Source organism: Melospiza melodia, chromosome 9, assembly GCF_035770615.1.
Source record: "Melospiza melodia melodia isolate bMelMel2 chromosome 9, bMelMel2.pri, whole genome shotgun sequence".
NCBI lineage: Eukaryota > Metazoa > Chordata > Aves > Passeriformes > Passerellidae > Melospiza > Melospiza melodia.
This window is the reverse complement of record NC_086202.1, coordinates 9,770,291-9,797,166: the sequence shown is the minus strand read 5'-3', so window position 1 is coordinate 9,797,166 and position 26,876 is coordinate 9,770,291. Positions and strand designations below refer to the sequence as shown.

General features: G+C 41.5%; 1 protein-coding gene across 3 annotated transcripts in view; it reads left to right on the top strand.

The window, feature by feature from the left end:
• The first annotated feature begins 795 nt into the window (after positions 1 to 795).
• The window catches only part of SHOC2 (SHOC2 leucine rich repeat scaffold protein), a 63,101-nt gene continuing 37,020 nt past the window's right edge, over positions 796 to 26,876 (top strand). The window contains exons 1-2 of one of the 3 annotated variants that reach the window (XM_063163204.1): positions 796 to 884; positions 25,109 to 26,043. In XM_063163204.1, the coding sequence (XP_063019274.1) occupies positions 25,341 to 26,043 (703 nt within the window). In that variant the 5' untranslated portion in view covers positions 796 to 884; positions 25,109 to 25,340. Of the gene's footprint in view, positions 885 to 1,182; positions 1,311 to 1,647; positions 1,766 to 25,108; positions 26,044 to 26,876 lie in introns of those variants that run through there. The other 2 variants (XM_063163205.1, XM_063163206.1) reach the window with 2 other exon arrangements.

Sequence of the window (26,876 nt, the reverse complement as noted above, 5' to 3'; positions counted from 1 at the left end):
ACTGATGGCAGGTGCTCTGTCACACTTGGGTATATTTGTCTACACAGAGGTGTGGTTGTCATCCGCTAGTATCCCTTGCAAATGCAGCTTGCTTGGGCTTAGCCTGAGCTGTCTGCTACAGGAAGAAGAGTCAGCACATTGGTCCGAGGTTACATTGGCTGCCAGCTGCGGATGGTCCCGATTTTGTGGCAAAAGGAGACACGGGGATGTCGCGGTGCCCGTGTCCATTTCTTTGGCGGAGTCTCAGCGGCTGAAGGCGCCTTGCAGCAGGAGCTGCGCCCTGAGCGTCCAGCACTGAGGAGAGCCGCTCCACAGCAGCCATCCCTCCAGAACTCCCGGTCCCGGCTGCGCTGGGGCCAGCTCGCCAGCAGCTGTTGGAACGGCAGGAAAACACCTCCTGTTTGCTGTAACCCTTCAATGAACGGCACTGGGTCACCGACCGAGTTACGGGCTGCCCTCCGCGCCGGGTACATCCCGGCAGCGCTGGCCCGACGGCAGCTTTCAGCGGGGTCTGCGGGGCCGGGCACCCACCCGGGGACCGCCATGGGACAGCGCAGGGGAGCCGTGCCGAGTCCCGCGGGGAGCCGGCCCGGGCTCCGGCCCTCACGGCCCCTCACGGCCCCTCACGGCCCCTCACGGCCCCTCACGGCCCCGCACGGCCCCGCACGGCCCCGCTCCCGCCGTCGCCACGGGCAACGCGGCGCTTCCGCCGTAACCTGGAAGCGCTCGGTGTCCGCGCTCGGCGGGCCCGCCCCGAGAGCCGCGGGAGGGCCGTGGGCGGGCGGTCCCGTGACGGCTCGGTGCGCACAGACGGTGGCCGGCAGGGCAGGGCCGGGCGCGGAGCGGGTGCCGAGCGCGCCGCGGGAGGATGGCGGAGCCGCACGGTACGGGGCGGGCGGGCCGGGGGGCTCGGCCGGGCGGCGGCTGACAGCGGGCGGCGGCCGGGGGCGGCGGGAGGCCGCGGGCACAAAGGCGGGGAGGGCCGGGGCGCAGGTGGGGGCGGCGGGGCGGCCGGCGGGGAGCCCGTGCCCGCCCCGGCGGGGCTGCCCCGCCCGGTCCGCGGGGCCCGGCGCAGGTGGGGTGGAACGGGCCGGGCCGGGGGCGGCCATCGCCCCCGCGGGGCTCGGCCGAGGGGCTGCCGGGCGATGGCAGCGACCGCCACAACAACAACAACAATAACAACAAAAAGAAAGGAGGAAGCTCCGTCTTACAGCCTCACCTCTTCTCCTCGCCGCCAGCTCTCGGTGCCGGGAGCTGGCACGGAGAAATTGAAGCGATCTGGCGTGTGTGTAGTGGCGGCGGCGCTCCGGGTAATGATTACCGGCGTGCGGGTAATGATTAGCGCTGCCTCTGCCCGTGTCAGTGCGTCCCCCACCCTCTCGCATAGGCGTGAGGCTCTTTTCCTGTTTCACCCCATGTATTTATTGTGGCAGTTCTGATGGAGCCACAGAGACAGAACCTCGTTTCAAAAGTCGTCGCCTTCCTGTCTAGCCAGGTGATTTTCCCGGTATTTAAAACAGAGAGGTGTGACAGAGAAAAGCGGTGTGACAGCTTCCCGCGTATATTTGTGGCTGTAGAAGGCGTCTTCACCGAGCTGTTCGTGTCTTTCCCTAGGAAATGCTCCAAAAGCTGTAGTAACCTTAGTAAGGTGAACGGCCGCCCTGACTAAAATTGCGACTGGGCGTGAGCTGCACAGCAATTCAGCAGAACTGAAGTTTGGTGAAACTGTGTTGCTGCTTCACTTGTCCATCCTATTTAGGAGCAGGTATGGACACGGAATAAAGCGTCACCATGTGTGAGAAAACAATTGTGAAGTGCTGAAATAGTACTGGTAATCTGTAAGTTGTGTTTTTGAGATGGGACTGTGGAAGCATTGAGTTTTGCACATGTGCAGACTTTTGAGGCAGAATATTAATGACCAAGGAGTTGTATTTGTGTGTATTGTCGTTGCTGCAGTATTTGGTGGAGATTTTTTTGTCTGTCAGAATAGAAGTTGAGATGGTTTTGGTAATCACTTTTGGGATCTTAATTTTCTACTGTTTCTTATTTGCATGTTTGACCTTATATATTGTTCTTTTTACCTCCTAAACTGTGTGTGTTGGTTTGTTGTTGTTTTTTTTTAATCACTAATCATTATGTTATACTTCTCTTTATAAAATCAAGGGCTTAAAGTAGGTGGTGGTCAAATTAAATCATGCTTATTTACAGCCATATTTCAGGCATATGTTGTATGGTGATCTTGATACAAACTTAATCTGGTTTTGGGAAAGATTTACAGTATCTTTTGAATTTGTTATTACACTACTGTGCATACATTTTAATTTTAGTAACACCCTTATCATCTTAATTCCCCTTGAATGTTTTGGATTTCACTATTTTGTTTTCTATGTAATTATTCCTTGCTCTGGATGAGTAAAATGGGAGATAATTTTCCTCATGTGAAGCCGTGTTCCTTTAATTTGAGGCTGTTTGTCGGCCATCAGCATTTCTGTACGTGTGGCAAGGCAAAGCATGTATATTAGGCAAAAACTAATTTTATATGTAACCTTGTAATGCACAAAGATGATTCCAGACAAAGCTCTCCTTGTGTCCACAGCCTTCCTTTGAGGAATACTGAGGGATCCTCAAAGAGGATGCTGTCTTCTTCCACATCCCTCTGTGTGCTCTTTCTAGAAAGAATCCTCAGCGTTTTTTGTTTGCGGTGATGGCAAGGGAGGGTCCGTGAGCAGTTCTGGTTGTGAGTAGCTGCAGTTCCCGGTGTAGTTTTTCCTGGTGTAGTTTTTCCTTTCCAGCGTGGCATATCTGTAAGGCAGGAGGTGCTGGGAGGGGCGTTCCTTTGTTATGTTGACACTTTAATCGCACTGACGGGTGTATTCTCCTCCAGGAATTGTGTGTGATTGAAGGGATTCCTTCAGACGAGGAACATTTTCTCCAGCTGTCTCCCCGCGCCGTTAGCCCGTGCACAGAGATTAATTGCTCGGAAGATCACTGCTGTGCGTGTGCCTTTTAGGAAGCCCTTGGATTGATTGTGACTTGGCTGTGGCTTTCTAGAAAAGCATGTTTCTGCTGGAGCAGCGTGTGTGTGGCAGTCCTGGCTTGTCACCCTGAGCCGGCAGCTGTGTCCAGCACCCGTGAAATAGGTGGATGTACATGCTCGTGTGTGGGCACGGTGCTCATGCATGGTAATTGAATTAGGGCTGCCAAAGCATCTTCTGCACGTTTGAAATAAGGATCACATTCTGTGATCCCTTCTTTACAGGGCTGAGGAAACGCAGTAAATAACAAAGCTCTGTTTTGGGAGGCTTTAGTATGGTAGCAAGGAAATAAAACTGCCTTAAGAGACCTCAGTGGTTCCAAAACACCGCTGTGGAGAATTTGGGTGGGTGCTACGAAGGAGCCATGTCTCTGTAGGAGCAGGTTCTCCTTCGTGTCTGAGGAAAGATGAAAACTTCTGTGCACAGGAGGGGAAGGCAGCGTTGTCCCTTCCCGTGTCCCACCAGAGCCCCTGGGAAGGCTGTCCCTGGTGCCCACCTTGCCCCTGCCCTCCCCAGCGCCTGGGTTTGGGGTATCTGTGCTGTTCCTGGGTGCAGGAAAAGCTGCTGCCATGTCCTCATGTCCAGCCCGCCATACCCTCCCGTTCAGCGCGGCCAGTGGCATCTCCCACCCAGAACACTTCGAGGCTCATTGCTTTGGATTTTATTTTTCAGTGGCTGCTCTTTTAATTGAAGTGAAGCTTGCTTCTCGCTCTGTTGTCGTAATACCTTGTATTTATTTTTACTGCTTGCAACTGCATCTCAGAGGAGAAATTTCTGCCTCTCGCTTTTTGGTGGGTTTGTGTGTGTGAGAGAGGGCTGGGGAGGATGCAGTAGAGAAGATTAAAAAGCCAGTTACAACTGATGGTACAGATAAAAAGAACTCTCGTTTTCTGGAAACTGTACTGGCCGACGTGGTCTAGTCTGTTTCATACAGTGGTCTGGTCTTGCTGTGTTACAAAATGGATAAAATGTAACAGGTTGATATAATAAGCAAGGTAATGTTTGCTGTATTAGCCATTGACCTTAATTCGCTTGTTTTTTGCTGCATTGCTTTGCCTTGACTCTGTTGCGAAATACTCATCACGTACTATTATAAATCTGGGAATTCTCCAACATCAAATTTGGTTCAATAAAGGCATTTTTAGGATATCCAGGTCTCTGGATGAAAAGGGAATTTTAATTACTAAGATTTTTTTCCCCATCGTTAAACTCCAGGTAATGTATCTTTTTTATAGAAATTATAGACAGTTTATAATTTCTTTTAAAAAAGTGAGTTTGTGCCGTGTGGTGATTTTAGGCTGTTTTAAGATTGTCACAGTTTAAGAGGTTCTTTATCTGTATTGCTCTACAAGAGAAATGAGAGAGCCCATCATATAATTGCAGACATGCTGACTGCTGTGAGGATATATTAAGAGGCTGTGAGTTGGTGTAGATAAATACTAGGATGCACGGTCAAAGAACTTTTTAAAACAATCTGGCTTGCCTATATACTTGGTTGTTTTAGTATTGTTTTACATTAAGGTGTACATGTTATAAAAAAAAAGGTGAATACTTAAATCTATTAGTTTGCTTTTTGCTTTCTCTACAAAAGCACAGTCTGTTCTCAGAGTGGATGTGCATTAGATCCTGGTTTGCACACCTGACTCAATCAGTGCTGGAGAGAGTTTTGTTTTTTTTTTTGGTTTTTTTTTTTTTTTTGCTACAGGAAAGTACGTCCCCGATTTTTATGTACTATTTTTGAGCCAAGTTGAAAGTTTGCTGCTGTGTGTCAGCGGTGGGGGGGTTTTGCCGGGAGGAGCAGCCCTTGGGACCGAGCTGTGCTCTCTAGTGAGACGTGAGGCTGGTGCCCGCATGGAGTTGGCTGTAGCTTGTTCTCACCTTTGCTGTGCTCATCATCTCCGTGCTTTTGTGCCCAGGGACGCTTCACATTCCGGGTGTGAGCCCGAGGCGCGCTGCGATCCAGCAGGCAGGATTTCCATGGAGCCCTGTGGATCCCGTAGATATTGTATCCGGTTCAGTGGACCTGCCCACCCTGTGGTCGGAGGCTTTTTGTTATGCATGCATCCTAATTGTTCTTTCTGTCGGCATTGTGCGCTGACTGAAGGGGCTGTGCACCAATGCAAATCGCCTTTCTAATACCTTCCGCATTTGCATTAGAATGGCTGCATAAATATTGCAGCACATCTCAATTCACTCACTGCTTTGACTGCTGGGCTTTAAAATAGGTTCTTTCTGTAGCACCACAGATCTTGTTCGTGGTTGATATTGCTTTGGAGAGGGGTTCTGAAGTGCATCCCTATTAAATAGTGAGGCTTGTTTGTGATGAGGTGCAATTTTAACTTAGCTATGTTCTAGTCTCCCACTCCTTTCAGCCCACAGGTTGATACATGCACTTGGAGGCAAAAAAATTTCAAGCTTTAGCAGTTTTTCACCAACTATTTCTAAACTCACTATATTTGGGGTTGCAAAACATGTTTGCTTGAGGTTTTGTTTTGCATTAATTCCAGAAATCCTATGGAGGTCTGTGAGAATATTTCCTACATAAGGAATGTGAAACGTTGTGCCACTGTTGTTTTGGTGCTGAAACATTTGTTGACTTACTGAAAGTGTCGATACAGGGATGTGACTGAAAGCAGACACTCTTTTTGGGAACCGGTGGCAGATTGCCATCACCTGTCTGTCAAAAGTTTGCTTTACAGAGTTGTTAAGCAGAACAGTGATTAGTATCATGTACTTGACTCTTAGTGATTAATAGATGCACAGAGACTTTTTAAAATCATCAGAGAGTGCAGCTTTTCTTGTGGCTATAGACATGTTATTGATGCAATGTGTCAGATTTTGGGAATGGTAGTACATGAAACTAGTATTTCTATTTTTTGGCTAATCTGTTTTAATCCTAGGGTTCACTCTGTTTTATGTGTTTTAGTGTGTGAAAACTGCAGCAAGAAAGGTATGTTTAAATCACATCTGATGTTAGTAGCTTGTCACTCTTCCACTTGTTTGCACACATATTAAAGCAGTATGAGTTATTCAGGTTAAGGATATGCAGAATGAGTTTGTTGTAAGAATTAAAATTACAGAAAGTGTTTTCTGAAACAGTAACTGATAGCATTTTAGGAATCCCGAATTTACTTAGGACTTCTATATGGTGATGGATGATTCACTTGCATATGAAGTATTCTGTGTAGTGCTGCAAACAGCATATGTATTATTATAATACAGTACTTTTAACACTTATCCTGTCAAAAAATTGTGTCTATTAGAAGTTTAGAATAACTATAGTAATGGGCATGAAAATGCAAGGTTAAATAATGTTATGTGAAAGCATAAAAGTAGTATTGAAACCCCAATACCTGTGGACACTAAGCTATAGTGCATCTATACTTAATGTACAGATATATATGGATTTTAATTATCTATTAGATATTACAGATAATGTTGGTTTAGTACATCAAGAAATATGGCAAAATCACCTCAGGATTTGCAGTTGTATTTAGATCTGTGTTTTCAATGTATCCATACTAATAGGAATTAGTAATAAATCAGAAGTTGAAGAGTTATTTCATGACAGCTTGAATGGTCAGAACAATCCATTGGTCTGGCATGTTGTCTTGACTGGGAAGAAAAGTAAGTATATTTATTACTTTTATGAAGAAATACCTGACTGGCAGCCAAAACAACCAGGGCCTGATATTTGTTTGTAGCTGAGGTGCAGCAATGATTGTGGGGAGTCAGATTTCTCCCTTTTCCTTTCTCTTGCCTGTGCCCCAGCCATTTAAATCTTGGCAAATAGGGGATTTTGCTTTCTCTTTGTTATGAGGCTTCTGTGCTGTGACTGCCAGTAATGGTGGTGTGTGTAGTTGTAGCATGTGAACTGTCCAGTCTCCTGTATAATAAGATCCCTGACTGTTGTAAGTTTTTTTTGATGCTGAAAATTATAATCTGTTTTGTAATGCACGGCATTAATCGTGGTTATTGAGAATTGTCCTGGGAGGAAATACTCATGTTGTGTCAGAAAAACACAACAGAGCAAAAAAACCCCAAAAGCTCAGAGCAAAAAAAACCCCAAAAGCTCTTTTTTACTATTTCTTAACTGTTGCATAGACTTTTCTTTTATAAACAAAAGAAACCTATTCAGTGTGTCACAACTTAAAGCTTATATTGCACAGTAGTGAAGGTTGTAGTAAATCTATAGACAATTAGCTAAAGCTCTGTGTTCAGTGCAACTGCAGGTGCTGAGTAAAGTGCATTGTGCTATGGAAAGGTTCAGACTCTTAGCTTCAGTCTTTCTTTTTTGTTTGTGTTAGACCTAATCTAGCATCATTGCATCCTCATTAAAAAAAGAACACCTTGTAATCTCTCTCAGTGCTTCTCTCCAACTCAACACCCCCCCAATCAACCTGCAGCTGACCAAGGCAAAGAAAAAATGGAGCAATCATTCTCTTCATTAGATGAGAAGTTGTGTTTCTGAAATTGTGGTGTTGGAGTTTTGTGTTTTGTTATATTCCCCTTCCCCCTCTGCTGCAGAAAAGCAGAACTGTGCATTTCTTTTAATTCCAAGGGATAACTCATGGCCAGGAGTCTTTTGCAGATTGCTGCAAATACCAACTCCTGTTTAGAAGCATGTAGTTACATGGAGTTACTGTGTGCAGCAGAGAGAAAATGACTTCACTAGCAAACTGTATGTCTCCTGGAGACATCAGGTGGCTTAATATGTAAACAAAAGTCCATTGCAGTCAAAAATAGATCTTTATAAAAAGTAATAGTGCAAAAAGTGGCCTCCTAAACAAGGAAGTGGAGGGCTAACAGAGAATTCATCTGTGTAGTCCTGCAAAATGCTGATTGTAGCAGAATATGAAGGATTTACCATGAAATCCCATTTTGCTGTTTCTTCTGATGTAGCACTTAGTGTACATGACTTTTAAAAATGGTACATGTAGAGAAAATGACTGTACAATCAAAGGGTCTAAAGCCAAAGATATATAATATGCATAATTTGGAGTGATTTGCACAAATTTCTTATTGAAGGCATGTATGGCTTAAATGAAACCTCAGCTCAAATGTTCTTGTTAATATGTTAAATTGTGACAATTACTTTTCTAATAGTTCTTCAGATCTGATGGCTATTGTTTCAGTACTTACAAAACCAAAAACATTACTTACTAAAGAGAACTTTATAATACTGGCAGTTGCATAGGCTGTATTAAATTTAAAATTGTCAATTTCATGAAAAGGGAAATTCATATTAGTAAATAGTACAAATGAAACTACCTGGGAGCTTGTGTTAGTGCAGCAGATTTTGTTTTGGTAAGTCTGTTCAGGTCTTTTGGACTCTCTGACAGTGTGCAGATATGATCACAGATTTCAGGTAATCATATTTGTTTTTCACAGTGGGCTATGTATTTGCTTTTTGGAATACTCAAAAAATTGTTTGGCAGCTGTCTTTATAGCATATTGTGTGTGACAGGCCTAGCTAGGAGGGAACAGAAGTTTAAATATTATACCTGTGAGTTGTAATTCAGAATTTAAATGCAAGATGGATTTTTTTTCCCTCCATGATGTCATTTCATCCATAAATTTATTTTCTGTGTTTTAGGTCATCATTAGGGACATTTTCACAGTAGTAATTTCTCTTTTCTCTTCCCCATAAGAAGTCTTCAGATAAGTCTTTGTGGTTATTTCTTGCATTTAGGCTGTATCTTGTCTTGTCTTTTAAAATTTATCTGTTTGCAGGGCGGCTCTTTGGAGAAGCCCTAAGTCATACCCAGCTATCGAGGTTTCAGTTACATGTTCTCACTGTAGTATCATGTTTTCTTCTTCTAAACTGAGATGCTGTTTATTGAACCAATTAGCTGCTGGGTGCAAGCCAGAACTTTCTCCTGAAATCAGAATTAATGAATAAACAAATTCCTCTGGAGGGATTCCTGTTCTCACCGGGCAGTGACAGTGAACGTGTGACAAGGGCGCTGTTCGTGTCCTGTACCTCAGTGCCCGTGTGTGTGTCTGGGTCTGTACTCGGCCCTGCCAAAATCCGTGGGGTAACTTCTGAGTATGGATCACAACGTTCACATCACATATTTGATGGTATGTCTGTGTTGGGCTGGTTTTGAAACCATTCCAGCTCTTGTGCAGTCAGCAGATGGGATGCATACGCCTTCATTAGCGAGCAGTTAACTCCGCTGCTGGGGCTGTTTCCATCACGCTCCGGGTCTCTGACTTGGCTCTTTCTGCATTCCAGCTCCCACTGTTTGTTCTGCTGTCTCCAAGAAGAAATCGACAGGAGTGTTACATGCTCCTGCCCTCCTGTGGTAATGAAAACCCAAATGTTTTCCCCAAAATCAGGTTGTATAAAAATAAAAGAGAGCGAGAGGAGAACAAGGAACTAGTTTGTCTCTTCTGGAGCAGCTGCTCACATCTCAAGATGTGCATTTGCCTTTGGTGAGATGTTCCGTTTCAGAAGCCCTGGAAAAATCATAGTTATTTCTGAATTTGCTGTTGCAGGATCAAAAAGACCTTGTAGCCTTTTATAGTCTTGAATAAGCTTACTTGCCTTTATGTGTGATGTGTACTATCCCTTTTGCATTAGAGAAACTAAGGCACAAATTAGAGGGGAGAATTTGGCCAGCAGCAATGGCAGTGGGATAGCTCTGTCTTCCCTCCTTTGAGCCAGTGGTAGCTGAACCTCAGTCCTAGGATGTGGCTTGGAGACACCAAGCTCACCATGGTTGAGGAACAGAGGTGGATCCCAGCCCCAAACTCCTCACTCCTCCCAGCCAAGTGGAAGGTGGAGAAAGGCAAATGGGCACAAACCCATGGCTGCAGTGAGATCTTTGTTTGGAGAGTAGCATGTGTCATCTTTGAATGTACAGTGTGGTAACAAGTAGTCATGGGGTCTGGAAGGATCCTGAAATGGTTGTAATCTGTATGTGACCTCTTATTTCTTAATGATCCTCTGTATTAAGAATACTAAAAGAAAGATGCTCTCAACTTCAAAGCTTGTGGTGTATATAAACGATGGGCTTACACCCTCAGTCTCTGTAGGCAAATCTTTGTGTTGTTCTCAACCTGTAAAGTCTTGGAATGAGAAATCTGTGTTTGTCACAGCTTTCAGTCCTGTGATTTTCAGTGTCTACTGAAACTGGTTTGTTTTGTTTTTTCCTTTTAAACCTGCTTTATGTTAGCAGGAAGACTTTCACAGTTTGCATGCTGTTGGTTCTTTGGGCCAGCTTGCTGTCTGTCTTTCAGAAGTATTTAATATAAGCTGATCAGTTGTATACCATGGTAATCTAAAAGTATCCTTGAGAGCTGCTTCTAGTGATTTTTGCATTGCTTTATACTTTTACAACATGATTTTAGCTCCCTCTTCATCTTTGAACTACATAATTAATAGTTGAAATACCTTCTGACAAAAAGAAATGGTCCAGAATATTTTTTTTAATCTTGGCTATAAATGTCTTATTTTGTGACACAGAAACAAGTTAATGCAAGGCTGAAGTGTATAGAGAGCATGAAAGGTACTCACTGGGGCTGCTTGTCTGTATTCCCTTATCCTGAGGTAACGTGAGGTATCCTGCCTCCATTCATCTTAATGCACACACTCAGGTATGTGTGCATGCCTGAACTTTTTCCAGGTCACTGCTATGCTTCCACCATTGAGTTACTCTGTTTGCAAGTCTAGAGGTATAAAGTTTTCTAATAAAAGTAGGGGGAGAGAGCATGGGAAGTTTGTGAGTGCCACTTTCAAATTACTTTTTCTAAATAGAAATTAATAATGGTTTGAACTTTCTCATGCACTTTTCCAGTGCTAGAGCAGTTATTTGTCATGTGAGCAAAAAGTTCTGCTTGTGTTGCATGTGGCTGTAAAAACTCATGGACTGAATTTCAAGGTTTCTAGGTGCAGAGTGTAAAATTACTGCTGAGACTCCTTAAATACCTTCCAAGGCTAAGTTTTCTTTCCTGTGTAAGCAACATTCTCAAGTAGTGGAGGGTGAGATCAGTAACAGCTCTGGATATATCTTAGTTATGATTTTGATGTAAATTCAGTGTTGTATAGCCTGGTTTATAACTAAATGAGGCTAGGAACTCAGGAACCAATTAACAAGTTTTCTTTTGTGGGGTTCTGCTTTGATGGATCTTCCAGAACTACTTCAGGTGTGTGTTTATATTCATGCACTACAAATGTGCTGCTCTTCAGTTACCAAAAGTAAATGGGCAGAACCTGATTAATAGAATATAATGAATTATGATGAAAATAATCTTTTCACCAGATTTTGACCGCTTTTCAGGTAGGTACTCCAAAATAAAGTTACTGATGCATTACAGAGATGATTAGTCCAGAATCACAGCATTTAGGATTCATTTGGATTCTCATTTTCCTTGCTGTCAAAACTCTTAATTACGAGCTAGTGAGCACTGTAAGTTCTCTTGTCAGTCAGATGTGGGAGGCTGGTTGTATGGCCCTTTTTCTCACCTCCTCTGGTCATGGGCACTTTTCATCCAAGGCTACTGCTTGGTTTTGATTATTATTATCATTATTAATGTGCAGCTTTTACCGCTGCCTAGTGCTTGCAGCCAAGTGTAAATAAAATATCCCAGCCTGAATAGCAGTGACAAATGAAAGCTTAAACAGGTGATCACAGAACAGAGAAATTAGCCAGTGCAAAGAAGTGATTCTTTTAGGTCAAGTTTTTTATTTAGATTTAAGGGTCACTTGCCTTAAGTGTCACGTTTTAGTATGAGGTGTTCTGATATGCTGATAATAGTTGTTATTATGCCATTATAATTATATATCCATCCATATATATGTATATGTATATATATGTATATGTATGTATATATATATATATATATACACCTATAAAGGGAGGGGGGAGAATTACTTTGCACTTTGTGAAGTTTACCAAAGTCACTTGTGGATCACTCCCAACTAATGGTACTTGAATTAAGTAATGTGACTTTTATGCAAACCTCCTAATATTTGAAACAGTATCTAGAAATAATAAATAACAAATGGAGAGCTCCTGGTGATAATACAGATGAGGAAGATATTTTAACTGGAACAGATGGTATTTTTTCAGCCTAATTTGGATTTGCTGTGTTGTCTCCCTTTTTATTTACCGGTCAGCCTTTTGTATCTCTATTAGCAACTTCATTTATTGTATATGGAGGCATGACTAATGTGTTGGAGCATGCAGGGCAGCATGGCTTGGAAGCAGTCCACAGGCCAGAACTGCCTTGCAGGGCAATGATTTGCTTCCTATTTCTAAAGGACAGGTGGAAGGGCTATTTGGGCAATAAATACTTTGACACTGTTTTTTTTCTTAGATAGCATTTTGTAGTCCTGTCTAGACACAATGGTAGTATGGCTAAAGGATGAAGGGCATAGACAATTTTCTAGCAGATTCTTGCCGTTATGGTGTGTTTATAAATATGAGAAGAAGTGGCCCCACAGAAACATCAATTGAAGAAACCACATTCTTCTGGAGAGAGATGAAGAGCTCCTGAATCAAAATAGTAATTTATTGATAAATGCTAGAAGTAGGAACAAGATGATGCTGTGTAAGATCATGCTGTAATGCAGCCCACAGTGATGAGTCTGAGTGTTGGCAGGGATCATCTGGTCTGGATTTAGTGGTAGTGTTATTTGCTCTGCAAAATAAGCTAAAAGTTGATTGTGAGAAAAATGAGCAGTGAAACAGTATCAGCTGCACAGATCTGACACGAGGACTTTAGGAGTTAGAGGACAGCACACAGTGTGTCAAAAACAGAGCCTGTGGTTAAACCTTTTTCTCTCAGTCATATTTCCAACTGCTGGTCCTCACAAGCATGGATCAAATTTAGCCTTAGAAAGCAAGAATCATTTAAAATGAAAATTTCCTTCTTTGCATCATGTCTGAATTTGATCCTCATATGCTGCTGATCTAATATAAAGTGATTTAATGTGTATATTGGTGTATATTAAAAAATTGTTAATTTATGTTTATAGCATTTAAGTGTGCTTCAATACTAAGTTAATACTGACAGTTGTCAGACTAGTTATGCTACTCTGTAGGAATTACAGAAGCTTTTGGTTTGGTAGGAATTCGTGCAGTACACACTGATATTCAGCTCTTCAGATTGCAGCTTCTCCACCTCCTGTTTGAGGAATTATTGTCAGAGAATGTAAGAAGGGGAGGAGGAAGGAGGAGTTGTGGGGGAGAGAAGCTGCCCCTGTTTGCACAACCCTGTGCCCAAGAATCACAGGAGCTGGGGGCTGGTGGGGAGGAGGTTTCCTCAGACATGTGCTGATCCTTTAGCCCCAGACAGGAATAAAATAGTGCATGTAACTGGATGTTTCTTGCCTTGCAGCAGAGGGAGGGATGGAGCAGGCTTGTGGTGGGATGGAGGAGCAGCTCTGGCTCGTTGTGCCTGGCTGGGAGGGTGGCACTGGCTGTGCCCTGTTGCAGGGCTTGCAGCAGTTCAGGTCCTGCTCCACACATCCTTCTTGGCAGTTCTGGTGTCCTGCCTGTCTGTCTGCTACTGCTCTTTGGTTATTCCTGTACATTGCCAGAGTTCCTTGCAGCCTGTACCCAGTGCTCCTGTCTCACTTCAGGTGCATGCTGGTGGTTTTCATCTCTCTTCTACCTGTACTGCTGTTTGCTCTCTTTTTCTCATCCTTCATGTTTTTATAGGAAGTGTCATTCCTGTGATTTTTCTTCCTTCTTCACTATTTTGAGAATGGTTGAGTGAGAAAGGAACAAGCAGGTAGCAAGTATTAGTTAAAATTAGTTAATCAACTTCTTTGTTAAACTGATTTTTATTTATTTGTTTTTAGAGTTCCAGGTACAGTGTTTCTACAGTGTTTCAGTTTCTTATTATTTCTGTTCAGGAGCTCTGTTCTCAAGTCCTCAGATATGTTCTTAGTATTCTCATACTGTTCATATATATATATGTATATATATAGTACCCTTATTTTGAACATATTGTTCTGGAGCATATTGTCATACTAAAATTTGTTCAGTCCTTCAAGTCAATTTGTGAGGCTGTTTTTTTTTTCTGAGTGCTTTGAGCATATGTCTAATACTTTTTGGATTATTCTTGGTTTGAAAAGGACTCACTGTCTTTTAATCTGAGTTGGTTCAACCCCTGCAACTCATGAATGTCACTTAAGTGGTTAAAATGCCCCTCTCCTGCCCTGTGCATTAGTACAAAAATGAGGGCTCCATCACTTTGTTGAGCTGTTAGCTGGGGCTTGGGTCAGGGTCACTCTGCAAGGAGCTGAGAGCATCCTCCCCTCTGTGCAGGTCAGAGAGGAGCAGCTGTGGGCAATCCCAGTGCAGGGAATCACCCGTTCTCAGCTGGTAAAGTTCAGTGCAATCCTCTGGTCCATCTGCTCAATGGGAACAGATTCTGCAGGGCACAAATATCTGCAGACCAGCAGGCCTGGTGAGACATTGTTGTACCTGAGCTGCTGTAAAGGTTGCATTTTAAATGCTCACAAACAGGCAATTCTTGCTGAATTATCTAGACATTTATGACATCTGTTTTCTGTCTTAAAGGCCAGTAAGGTGCAAAAGTGTCACTCAGTATAAATAGGTATATATAGTAAATTTTGATTTTCGTATTGTTAGGATAGTGATGTGAACTTTAGTGTAGCTCTAAGCTAGCCGGCTTATTTATCAGTTTTTTCAGATTTACATTATCTTTTTAATTTTTTGGAAAGTGGTGAGGTAAAAGGTATTGTTGCAATATTTATACAATGTTTTATTCAGATTGCATCTAAATATTTTTCCATGACATTTTTTCAGGTTAGCACTGCTGCTGCTTTCTACTTCTGCAATACACAACCCTTTCAAGTGTGCTAGGAGTCTATCACTGTGCTGATTTTTGACAAGCAGAAATCATGTTTTTCACTGCTTCTAGGAAAATTGTAATTGAAGACATTTTGGTGGTGGGGTTTGTTGTTTTTTTTTTTTTTTTTGAAGAAAAGAAAAGGATGCCTCATCTGAACAGATTTTGAAGAATCTGCTTGGAAGGGATCATAGATCTTTTTACTTTTTTTTTCTTTTGAAGGAAAACATCTTGTTCCTGTTGAAGGACCCAATTTATCATGTGTTTTCCAGAATTGTTAGTATATGTGAAATAATCTTTTAATTGGGCTCAAAGTTATGAGCAGAATAGTGTTCAGTGCTGGGGCTGAGGGGGTTTGTGCATCAGGCTCTGTGATAGTGGGGATGAGGAGAATTCATTGTAGGTCTGAACATTTCATGGTTTTTAACAGGAAGGTGAACAGAGCTTTCTTGTCCTTGTTTGTTTCACTTTCATCTGCTATCCTGGGAAAGAAATCTCTGGGATCATCTTGGGAGCCTGTAAGAATGTGGATGAACTTGCAATAAATTCAAATGCTGTCATTTTTGGATTTTTTGTAATGCTAATGCATTCAATGTTGAGTGGGGAAGAAAAGATGTAAAAAGCTAAATAAAAATACTCCTAAGAAGTTATGAAAATTAAATTTTCATTATAAAGCAATCAGAATTAAGTAGGTGTGAATGAGATGGCTTCCAGTGCTGTAGGTGACCATACTTGTCAGAATGTGATCAGTACCCCTCCAATCACTACAGAGTCTGCAAGACCCCTTCTCCAGGCAGTGTGTAGGAGCAGGAGTGGTGCCTGTTGACTGATTATTTTCTCAGGATTTCTGTCTGTGATATTCTCTTATGTAAAATTTCTTATCAGCTGCTTCTTGCCCATCACCTGTGCCATCACTGTCCCATCCTTGTTCTTCTCCAGCTCCTGCCTCTTTCTCAGCTTGCCTGTGCTCCTGGCAGGAGCTTTTCCTCTGTGGGGCTGCTGTGACCCAGAGGGAGGTGGGGAGGACAGTAGGAGGGTGTTTCAGCTGAGAGCAAAGGCCTGTTTGGCCCCTCTGGGTTTGACTTGCTCTGTGGGAATACCTTGTGTCAGAAGCTGTTGGTGTTGAGGAGGTGAAGCAGGCTCAGGAGTGAGTATGTGGTGAAATTCACTGTGGCACCAAGCATTGAAATAGATTTGAAGTCCCTAGTCTAAACTAAAACTGCCATAGTTATGAAACTGGTGTTAGGATTACCTTCAACTTGAATAAAGCCATGTGCTTTTACCAGCTGTTAGTCTTGCAAACAGCTGAACCAAGTAAATTATCTTACCTTTTCCCTCTATTCTTATGCTCCCTCAAGATCCCTCTCTCCAACCCCAAAACAATCCAAAAATTCCTGAGGGCTGGCAGGCAGATGCTGCCAAATGTCAGCTTGAAGGGGTGAAGTTTTGTACAGGTCAGTGTGTTTGAAGAAGCCTTTGCCACAGAGCCCTGGCTGTAGTGGCAAAGGTGCAGGGCCACCTGAACCACCTCTGGAATGCATCTGTTTGTTTCAGTCACTGCTTTCTGTCCTTGGGTTTAATTCTGTCATGCTCAATGGGGGAAAGCAGTTGAAAGCTTTGAAAGAGGCTTGGGAGTAATTTTGGTCTTCATCACCTCCTCAGGGTGTGTAATGAGCCTACATTTCCATGGTGCCATTAATTGGTGAAGTTCCCTGAGGTATTTCTGAGTTGCTTTGGCTTCTCCAGCTGTGGCTGAGCATCGTTTCAGGCAGTGGTGCAGGAACATGGGATCCAGTGGAATGTGGTGCCCATTGGAATGTGGTAATCTGCTTAACCATGTGCAATAATGCAGCATGAGAGGGTGAGGGCAGGGAGGGAATAATGCAAAAGCCAGTTGAAACTGAGTGGGCAGAATGCAATTAAGCTCAGAAATGTAGCAGTTAAAAATGAGACTCCAGCTGGAGTGGGCACACATAATACAGGGAAAATAGCATTTCTCTTTGACAGTTTCTGGTTCTTGCATCTGAGTATTTGGATGGCAGAAGTGGTTGGTCACATCATGTTTAGGCAAATGATTGCTGGAGAAAAGAGATGAGAATATTTTAGCTTATATCTAGTTAGCTGAAACACAGCAATTTCTTTGTCCTAATGTTATATATACATTATATATTTATATATTCACACACACACACAAATATATTAACCTGGCCTGAATCAGTTACTTTCACCAGGTAAGATGCATTTGTCTGAAAGAGTCAAATTACAAAACCAAACAAAAAAGCCTGACTAGAAAGAGCACTGCTTGAGCAGTAATGGGGGAAGATGTGTAGATTTTTTTGACTTTTCATTCAGTCTACATTTGTTTTGCTTTCCTGTAATATTTAAATATATAATGTAAAAATTTGGGAAAATATAATGTCATAAAGAAACAACACTAGCTGATCATTGTGCAGTTTTCAAAGAAATTTTATTTAATTTAGTTGTATTGAAGTAGAAAGTTACGCTTAGAGCAAATTTGATGCTGATTGTGGTTGTTATCTTTTCTTTGAAAAGAATGCTGATCTGTTCAAAGAGCTAGATGTTTTCTAAGAAATGATCAGATCCAAAATATGTTAATGATTTTAAGGGTGAGGAGATGTGTAATTGGCAACTTGTGGGTAAAGTATTTTTTTTGACTTTGACAGACACTTCTATGTCTTCCAGACTCACAATGCTAGTTGAAAAGTAAATGTTACTGCAGATTTCCTTTTCAATGCATTAGTTATATTTAAACTAGGTGTTCAAGAAAACAAATATGTCCAGGCTTTTGTCATCTTAACTGAAGATCAAGAACTGCAAATACTTTTAGCTAAAAACAATAAAAAAATTGAAGAGAGGCCAGATATTGTTCAGTGCTGAGCTGCAATAATGTAGTTTTTCTGGCTTTTTCTGTTAGAACATAGAAGGTAAAGAGTTGTTGCTCGTTTTCGTGTACAAAATTGTGTTAAAACCACATCTTAAGTTGTTTTTAGATAGTTTTTTGGTTTCTTTTTTTTTGGCATAGTGTTCCTCTGCAAAAGGATTCAGTGACATAAAAGTCACTAGTTATGGTCAGAAAATTTGAGGGACTGGTAATCATCATCCAGCACTGAACTTTGTGAAATTGTCATGATTATTACAGAAAAGCATGTTGAAGACGCTGAGCAAATGTACTGTGTCAAATTCAGAGATAAATAAACAGAGAACTGCCACAATAAACAAGATTTTTGGTAGATAATCCTGTGTTGCTCTTAGGGGCCAGGGTAGGATGCTACCCTAGAGTGTAATTGTTTTTGTTTAGCTGTGATGGGGTTTTGTGTGCGCTTTGTCCCAATCTCTGTAGGATCAACACAACTTAATTTGTTGGTAATGTAGATAATTAGTAGATAATATGTTACTCTGCTGTTGCTTTGTGTGTTTACTTTCTCTCTTGCTTGTAATTCATGTTTGAGTCTCCTTTTGAGTAGGTTTTGTTTTGATAAGTTGTTTTTATTGCTCAGAGGAAATGATGAATGAATGAAAAATATTTGATGCTGGTTTGTAGTTTGTATCATCACCTTTGGTGGGACCAGTGCCATTTTCTGTCAAATTGGTAACAAAACAGTGCATGGCAGGTTGTTTATAGGAGCTGTTGAGGGATCTGAATAGTTGTGTCTGGGTGCTGTGTAGTGGTAATAGTGAAAGGTTGTTTTATATTGGAAATTAAGTTTTTGCTGATCTTTATTCAGAGGAGGGTATTGGGTGGATTGGGAGTGCTTGCTCTTGCAGAAGGTTGTATGCCACTATAGATAGAGAAGTTGTAGGGTCACAAAAACAAGCTGGGTTTTCCTAGATTGGCAAATCCATTTAGAATGACCCCTTTAAGAGATATTAGAACCTGCACTAAATCCTGGAAATTTGTTTCATCTAGAAAGTTAGGATTTTCAAATTTCATATATTATGCAGGATTACACAGCCTGCTGATAAAGTGAGTTGCCGTGGAAATGGAGACATGCAGCTCAAAAGGTACATGCTGGGGGGCCACACATGTAGAAAGTACCTTTTTACATATTAAAATAAGCTGCTCCATGGAGTTAGCAGAATTCTTTGCTCTTGGAGTCTGTTTTGCAAAAATATGCAATGGTATTTTATAACTTGGCCAAAAAACTAGTAGGTTTTTGTTCCTGCAAAGGAGAAGAAGAGAGAGTGCTTCATAAAAATAATGTTGGAGCACACAGAATGAATCACAGTATGTATATTTTTGTGCTTGCTAGGTGAGTTCAAAGTCAGGGCACTAAAGATTATTTCTACCTCCTAGGAACTTAAGACGTAGGTGACTTTCTGTCTGCAAGTGTGGAGCCTTTTTATCCCGACTGCTCTGGACTTTGGTATGTGACCTGGCACTTAGTGCAGGGAAATGCTTCCAGAGAGCAGCAAAGCTGGTGACCAGTGAGTGAAAAGATGGATTCCAAAGCTTCAAACCCAGCAGTGTGTCCATGTGCCTGCCCATTTGCCCTGGAAGGGCATGGTTGTGTCAGAAGCTGGGATGGGGTGTTGTCGAGGCGGTTACGACAAAAGCAGAGACCACAAGCAGTCTCAGTTGGCAACACTTTATTAGTGAGCATGGCTGATCTTTTATACACTTTCCAATTGTTTACCCTTCTTCTACTTTAACTATTGGCCACAATAAGTCAATACCATGCTATTGGTGAAAAGTTATAGTGACTTCACCTAACTTTCTAAAAATGCTTCATCCAGCTGCAAAGTGCTCTTATCTTTCTTCTCTCGATCTCCTTGTTTACAGCCTTGGAGAAAGCTCCTTATCAGCTTCTTCTTACTTCTCAGCTTCTTCTCGCTCCTTTAGCTAACAGGCCCGCTGTTAGCCCCTTCTGCAGGGTGTCCTGGGAGATCTGCCTGGTTCTGCAAGCACACAATGATCAACCTTCAAAATCTTTACAAACTCACTTGCTTATTCATAGTTACTCCAGGTGTAACTGCACATAGGTTTATAATTAGGTGCCCATAGTTACAGACATGTTTGCAGGTTTAAGGCACCACAGTGAAGCATAAGGAAGCCCTTAGAGGTGGTCTAAAAGCAGTTGTTGCCCTCTTGGGCTGAGGTTTGCTCCATCATTCCCTCAGCCCCAGGTTTTGCTGGAACGCGAGGCTGGGTTCCGCTCGGCTGTTTGGCAGCCGTGGAGGCAGCAAACAGTCGGGATGCTCTTGGCTGCAGGCCTGTGGCAGATGAAGATGTTCTGAAGGGCTTGGAGGCTGTCAGGGCCCAGGCCTCCTCCTTGCCCAGCTCCACAGGCTCAGGCTGTGCCTGCAGTGAACAAGCCGCTCCCTCAGCGTGAGAGGGGATTAGGGTGAAAGCTGTGTCACATCCTGGGGTGTTGAGATCAGGCTGAATTGGTAGCCTGTGAACTACCATCTGCTGGCCATCCACTCAGAGAACTGAGATGAATTTAATGGTCAGCCTTTTCTATTGAACAAGCCAACCAGGGTAGCTGGCACCATGACAGTATTGCCCTGCTGCCATTGAGCACCCTGTACTCTGGAATAACAGGTTTCTTCCCAAAGAAGAGAAGCTGTCTAGCTGGCGTATTTCAGGAGCACTGCTTTTGTTGAGATAGATGCTGCTGGTTTTGATCTCTGGTGGAGTGACGGCTGGTTGTTCCCTTGCTGTCTCTACCTCTGTGAGGTTTTGTGTTTAGAGGAGCTGTGCAGCCGCTGGTGACTGATTCAGCAGTTTGCTCACAGCTGCTCTGTGGTGGCTGCAGTGGCAGAAGCTGAAATGCACTTACACAGATGAAAACTCTGTAGCTCATATGTTTGAAGCTAGCAAATTGTAGGAGAGAATGTGCTTTGTTTGCAAGTGACTCGTTGGCTTAAGCTGTTTGGGTTTCCAAATGAAAGTAGTGACTATGATGGTTGAGGTTTTTTTGGGTTGGCTTTTTTTTTTTGCATATGTGGTATGAAATGAAATGGAAATTCATTGTAGCCACTTGGGCTAAGCTTTCAATTTCATCCATTGCTTATTGATGTGGTGTGCTGGGATATGAAACGTTTTTGATGTATCCCATGCTGCTCTAATTAAAAGGTAAATAATTTTAACAAGGTAGATTTTTTTTTGGTGTGTGTTTGTTTATGAAGAGGTGTTGCTGCAATTACCAGATAGCATTTGAACTCTGCCTTGTTGTTAAGAATCACTTAGGGCTGACTAATCAGAAATACCTAGATCAGAATTGCAATCTCAGAACATTTTATTTATTATTATGTAGTAGAATAATTTTTTGCTTACTTCAGAGTGTCAAGTAGGAACTGATTCCTTATTAAAATTTTTTTGCATTCGGAATGATCCTCTGCTGCTTTTTATGTTGAAAAGCCCTAGCCATGGTGGGGGTTAGGTTTAGTACAAACACAGAATAAGGAGAAAAAAATCATTCCTACTGTGATAAAAAGTTGTATATGTAGTAAAAAAATTTCTTTTAAAATGCAGGCCTGTATGTCTCTTGCTACATTACAGAAGTAAAATTCTGTTACAGTTGAGTGTAATGTGTTACACTTCAGTGGAAATGATGCCTTAGATATCACATGCTTAGAATATCAGAAATGTTTATGATTTGAAGTGCCTGGTTTGGCTCCTGAAACACAGAAGGGGAACCAGTAAAGGTTTAGGTGGAGCTGTAAAGTGACCATTTTGTAAGATGACGTGCCACAATGATTTTCCTTTGGCAGAGAATCCTGCTGTTGGTTTGCCTCCTCACTTGAGAGGGAAATGTTTCAGCTGTGGGAGACTCTTTATTTCAGTTAACAATTTCTTCTTCAAGCCATCTCTGTGAACTCACAGGAAACTTTCACATAATTACAAGTCACAAGACACTTGAAGGCATCCTCTGGGAAGTGAGGGACTGCTGGCAGTGTTTCATGCAGGGAACAGCCTGTTCTGGGGGGTCCCACTGCTTTGCAGTAGTGGGTAGGAGACAGTTAAGGTTTTTACAGCCTTACTTGAATAGCAGTTGGCTGAAATCCTTTATCTCAAGCCTCATATTGTGTTAGATAGTGACCAGGAAGCATTGGTATTTATATTGCCAAATTGCACTGATTAGTGTAGTGTTATTCCTAGAACTGCAAAATGTTCCTACATTACCGCACTTTTAATAAAGCATGTATTGCATAAATGTTTTAGGTTGTATTGCTCAGAAAAGCTGAAATCTCTTTTCAATTACTTTTACATATTTTAAACAATTCATTAAAATTTGTGAGGTAAATGTGTTCCCTTTTTCCACACAGTAAGGAAGGTGATACAGTTTAGGCTTAAGTTGCTTCTGTTTCTGAAGTTTCATCAGTTACAGATGACAGAAAAAATGAAATGCATCTGGTTTATGTTTACCAGACATCAGGAGGAGTGGATCAAAACTCTGAAGTTGGTTATTTATAGCTATTTACAAATATTTTACTTTGAAAAAGTAATACTCGGAACAGGGAAGAGATTATTTTCCTTAACTTCTTTAAACGTTATTTTTCCCCTCACATACTGTGCCAAGCAAGAGTCTTATTAAATTTTCCAACTTCTCCACAACATAATAGTTAAATGTTTTTATGTCAATTAATATTGACAGGAAGTCAGTTTGAACAGCATTGGAAAATGGAAGTAGTTGGCAGAACTAGCTAATTTCACTTAATTTCCTTTTGCTAAAAATATCTCTGAAAGAAGCTCTCCTTTTGGGATACAATGAATGCTTGTTTGACTGTAGTTTAGAATTGATGGTGACTCTTGTCCTTTAACTGAAAGGGCTTGAAAAATATGCATAACCTTCTGAAACATATTTAACTTCCTCTGTAGTATGTTATTATACTAAGGCCCACCAAAAGTTTGCATACAGGTTTGACTTATGTATGTGAGTGACCCCATCAGCTTGAATGATCTGCAGTAGAGATCATGTAGAGCAATCCAGATGAACATTCAATTTCTTTTTGGCAATTAAAGTTATTGCTAACCAAGACAGTGAAATGCGTGCAGATTATTTGGAGCCCTTGCACTGCCGAGCTGCTTTCTGCAGCACTAATCTCCAGCAGTCTTTCCTTTCTGAGGCTCTTTCTAAACCTCCTCCAGCTGCTGTGCACATAAGAAATGAAACAAATCTCTTGGTGGGTCCTACATTTGATTAAATTGAAAGCTCAAGAGAGCAGCAGCCCTTTGAGTATTTCACACTTTGAGGACTGGATGAGGAGCAGTAGCTGTTCTGGCACTCAGGTCTCTTTCCTGTGTATTACTGGAATCCAGAAACTGTGTTAGTTCTTGATTCTTTGTGTTGCTGTTTCATAATGAAAACCTTGTCAAGCCTTTGGGGCTCCCACCCTTTACTCAGCTGTGTTTTTGCATTGGGAGTCATTGCATGATCTATTACTGGTGTTTTACAAGCTGTAGATTATACATTGCTCAGAAGCAGTTTTAAATATAATCTGGTGAGGTTAGCAATCTTGAGGAGAGGTTAAATTAATGGATGGTGTAAAAGCCATGTGGAAATCTTAAGGATAGAACCAGTAAAGAACTTCTAGCAAAGAACTGGCTTGTGCTACTTTGGAAAACTCAACAGTGCAGAAAATTTCCAAGTTAAAAACTGTTTTTGCTTGCTGCTGCTAGCGTTCAGCCATGGCCCTTTACAACAGAGTTGTCCAGAAGACAGGAACTGGAGGCAGTTTTGGGCTTCTTTTGAGGGTGAGGGGTTCTCTTTTTTTTATATTTCAGTGTTTGTAGCACAATTGGTGATGCTGCAGCCGTAATGAATCAGGGTGAACGACTGGAAGGCACCTCCTAGGGCAGGTTCTCTTTTGAGCATTGTTACTAAACAGCTGGATTTTCAGCTGGGGTAAAGTGCCTTGTCCTTCTGATCATCTTTAAATAGATTTTCCTTATCTTAAAAAAAAAAAAATGAATATATATATATACATATACAGCAAAGTGTGCAGCTTTGTGTTCTCCATGTACATTTTTGTATTTGAAGGTAATCATACATAGATTGACCACAGTTAAAAATGGTTACTTGAGCTTTGCTAAAAAATGTTTGTATTTATAGTACTTGTGATGGCTTAAGTATGCAAAATATTTTTTGATTACAAGCTTTATGAACTTGTGCAGAAGTTGGAATACCAGGACTGTGACACAGTTCCTGTGAGGGTTTTAAGAGTATTTAAACAAGGTGGCTGGGAAACAAGGGATCTTGCTTCAGCAGTGGATACTTCATATCAAAGCTAAAAGGTGGACTAATATGGAGACGTGAAATTATTGTTGCCATTGATTGCTTATTTTTCTTCCACAAAGATACATTCCAAAACCTTTCCACATTTCACAGAATCATTAAGTTCTTGGGCATGTCATGTGTTTTGAATTGAAACGTGAAGAAAAGCTACTCTCCATGGTGCATAATGATTTTGTAAAAATGTAAATTAATCTTTATACGTTTGAGACATCTGTTCACTTATTAGGCTGCATTGTATTCATTGAGGGGGTAAATTCAAGATGTGGTAAAGATATATTGTGTCCTACTCCCAAGAGAAATTCCTTCATAATTTTACTTATATTGAAGCATAATATATTGTTTCTTCTGGGCTTTGGGCTGACTTTCTGATAGGTGTATTTTAAAAATCCTTATGCTTGGTTCTTCAAAGCACATGAAGCTGGTGAGAATGTTCTGCTCCAAATGAAAACCAGAGACTTGCAGTTCAGAGGTGGTCAGAAGAGACACCTCAAGGCAAAGTGTTTGTGTTACTGAGCATATTAGATTTTACTGTAGATTGAACTGAGATTGTCTTGTGCTGGAAGAATAAGCCTATATGGGTTTCTTTGAAGAGGCAGGCACTTAAAATTATAGCAGATATTTATTAGCTGATTGGGCATTGAGGGAAGAGAGAATATTGATGTTGATGACCAGGGAGTTGTTGTAAGAACTAGGTAAGACATAGGATGGTGACTCAAATGTAGTACTGAAGGCAGTATTATGTTTAAGAATTGTGATTTTTCTTCCCTCATATATACTAATTAGTACAGTTCTTGTACCACAGTGGGTTTTGTGAGCAATATGTGTAGTATTTCTGATTTAGCCTTGGGTTTTTCATTGACATTTGAACAGAAGGACAAATCATTAACCTGACTTAGCGAGCACAGGCTCCATGTAGAAACACTCAGTATTTAACTGGAAGTTTTATATTTACACTAACTTTGGCTTCTCTTCTCTGTGTTCCAGAAATACTAATACGGAGCATTTGACCTGATCTCTACAGCTGGATCTCCTGATAGCAGGATTAGGAAAGAGTGCCTTCAGAACCAATATGTAGCAAATGGGTGTCACACCTCTGAAGCTCCCCCCTGGCTTCAACATTTGCGTGTTTTAAGGATCCTTGTTGCCTCAGCATTGAATTGTTCTTGTGGACTTCAGAAACAGATTTCATGTGGTGCTTGCTGAACGTTGAGTCACCATGAGTAGTAATCTAGGAAAAGAAAAGGACTGTAAAGAGAAGGATCCAAAAGTCCAATCATCAAAAGAAAGGGAGAAGGAGGCGAAGGCCTCTGGAGGATTTGGGAAAGAGAGCAAAGAAAAGGAGCCTAAGACCAAAGGGAAAGATGCCAAAGATGGAAAGAAGGACTCCAGTAGCACGCAGCCTGGGGTAGCTTTTTCAGTGGACAATACGATAAAAAGACCTAATCCTGCCACAGGTACTCGCAAAAAATCCAGCAATGCTGAAGTGATCAAAGAGCTCAATAAATGCCGGGAGGAGAATTCTATGCGCTTGGACTTGTCCAAGAGGTCTATACACTTGCTTCCATCAGCTGTCAAAGAGCTAACGCAGCTGACAGAACTTTATTTATACAGTAACAAACTGCAGTGCCTGCCAGCAGAGGTGGGCTGTCTGGTGAACCTGGTGACGCTGGCTCTGAGTGAAAACTCACTCACCAGTTTGCCTGACTCTCTGGATAACTTGAAGAAGCTGCGCATGCTTGACCTGCGGCACAACAAACTGCGAGAAATCCCCTCGGTGGTGTACAGGCTCAGCTCCCTGGCCACGCTGTACCTACGCTTTAATCGCATAACTACTGTGGAAAAGGATATCAAAAACTTGTCAAAACTCACCATGCTTAGCATACGAGAGAACAAAATCAAGCAGCTACCTGCTGAAATTGGTAAGTGATTGTACTGACTGAAAGCGTGATGCCGTTTTTACGTTCCCTGCAGTTCAGTTAATTATACATAAACTGTCACTTTATTTAAAACTACACAAAATTATGCTCTTGATCATGCTGTTCCACTGTTAGCTTGAGAATAGTCAATACCTTGTATATATATTTGTTTTTAAACAACAAAAACTCTTTTTCTTCATCTGTCATCTTAAAATCAGATATATACTGTTTTCATCTTTGCTTTGTACTTTCACATATTGTGTCTTGAGAGCCCAGATGGTTTTAAAAAAAGGAGATACAGGGGCATTTTTTATTTTAAGATTTTTTATAAATCATTTATGAACTGTTCCAAGTTATAAACACATTATGGGTATGTTACAGAGGGGTGTGACCACAGTAATACAAGGTAGAATAGGTAACTATTACCGTGAGCAAACTATTGGATGCTGTAACAGTTAATAATCTAGGTTAATGATTTGTGCAAGTGTCTGCCTTTTCTAAGTCATGAATATATTAATACATGGACTCTGAAGTGACCAAATGTTGTACACATGGCTGATGATTCTTATGACTTTGTATGACTAGTTTGTTTTTCCAGACATGGTTACAAGGGTTCAAAAGATGGTGAACTAGTGTGAAAGTATTTTATTACTTTAAATGGTTTATTACACAAAATGTGCTGGATTAGCTGTATATCAGAACTTCTGTGTTGTTCCTAATATATTCTGCTTCATGGAATATATGTCTTTATAACACTGTTTGAACAATGTGTGTGCCCTATAAAAGTGTGATTCTCTTAATCAGTAGTTTTTTTTTCTATATGTCACCAGTTTTAA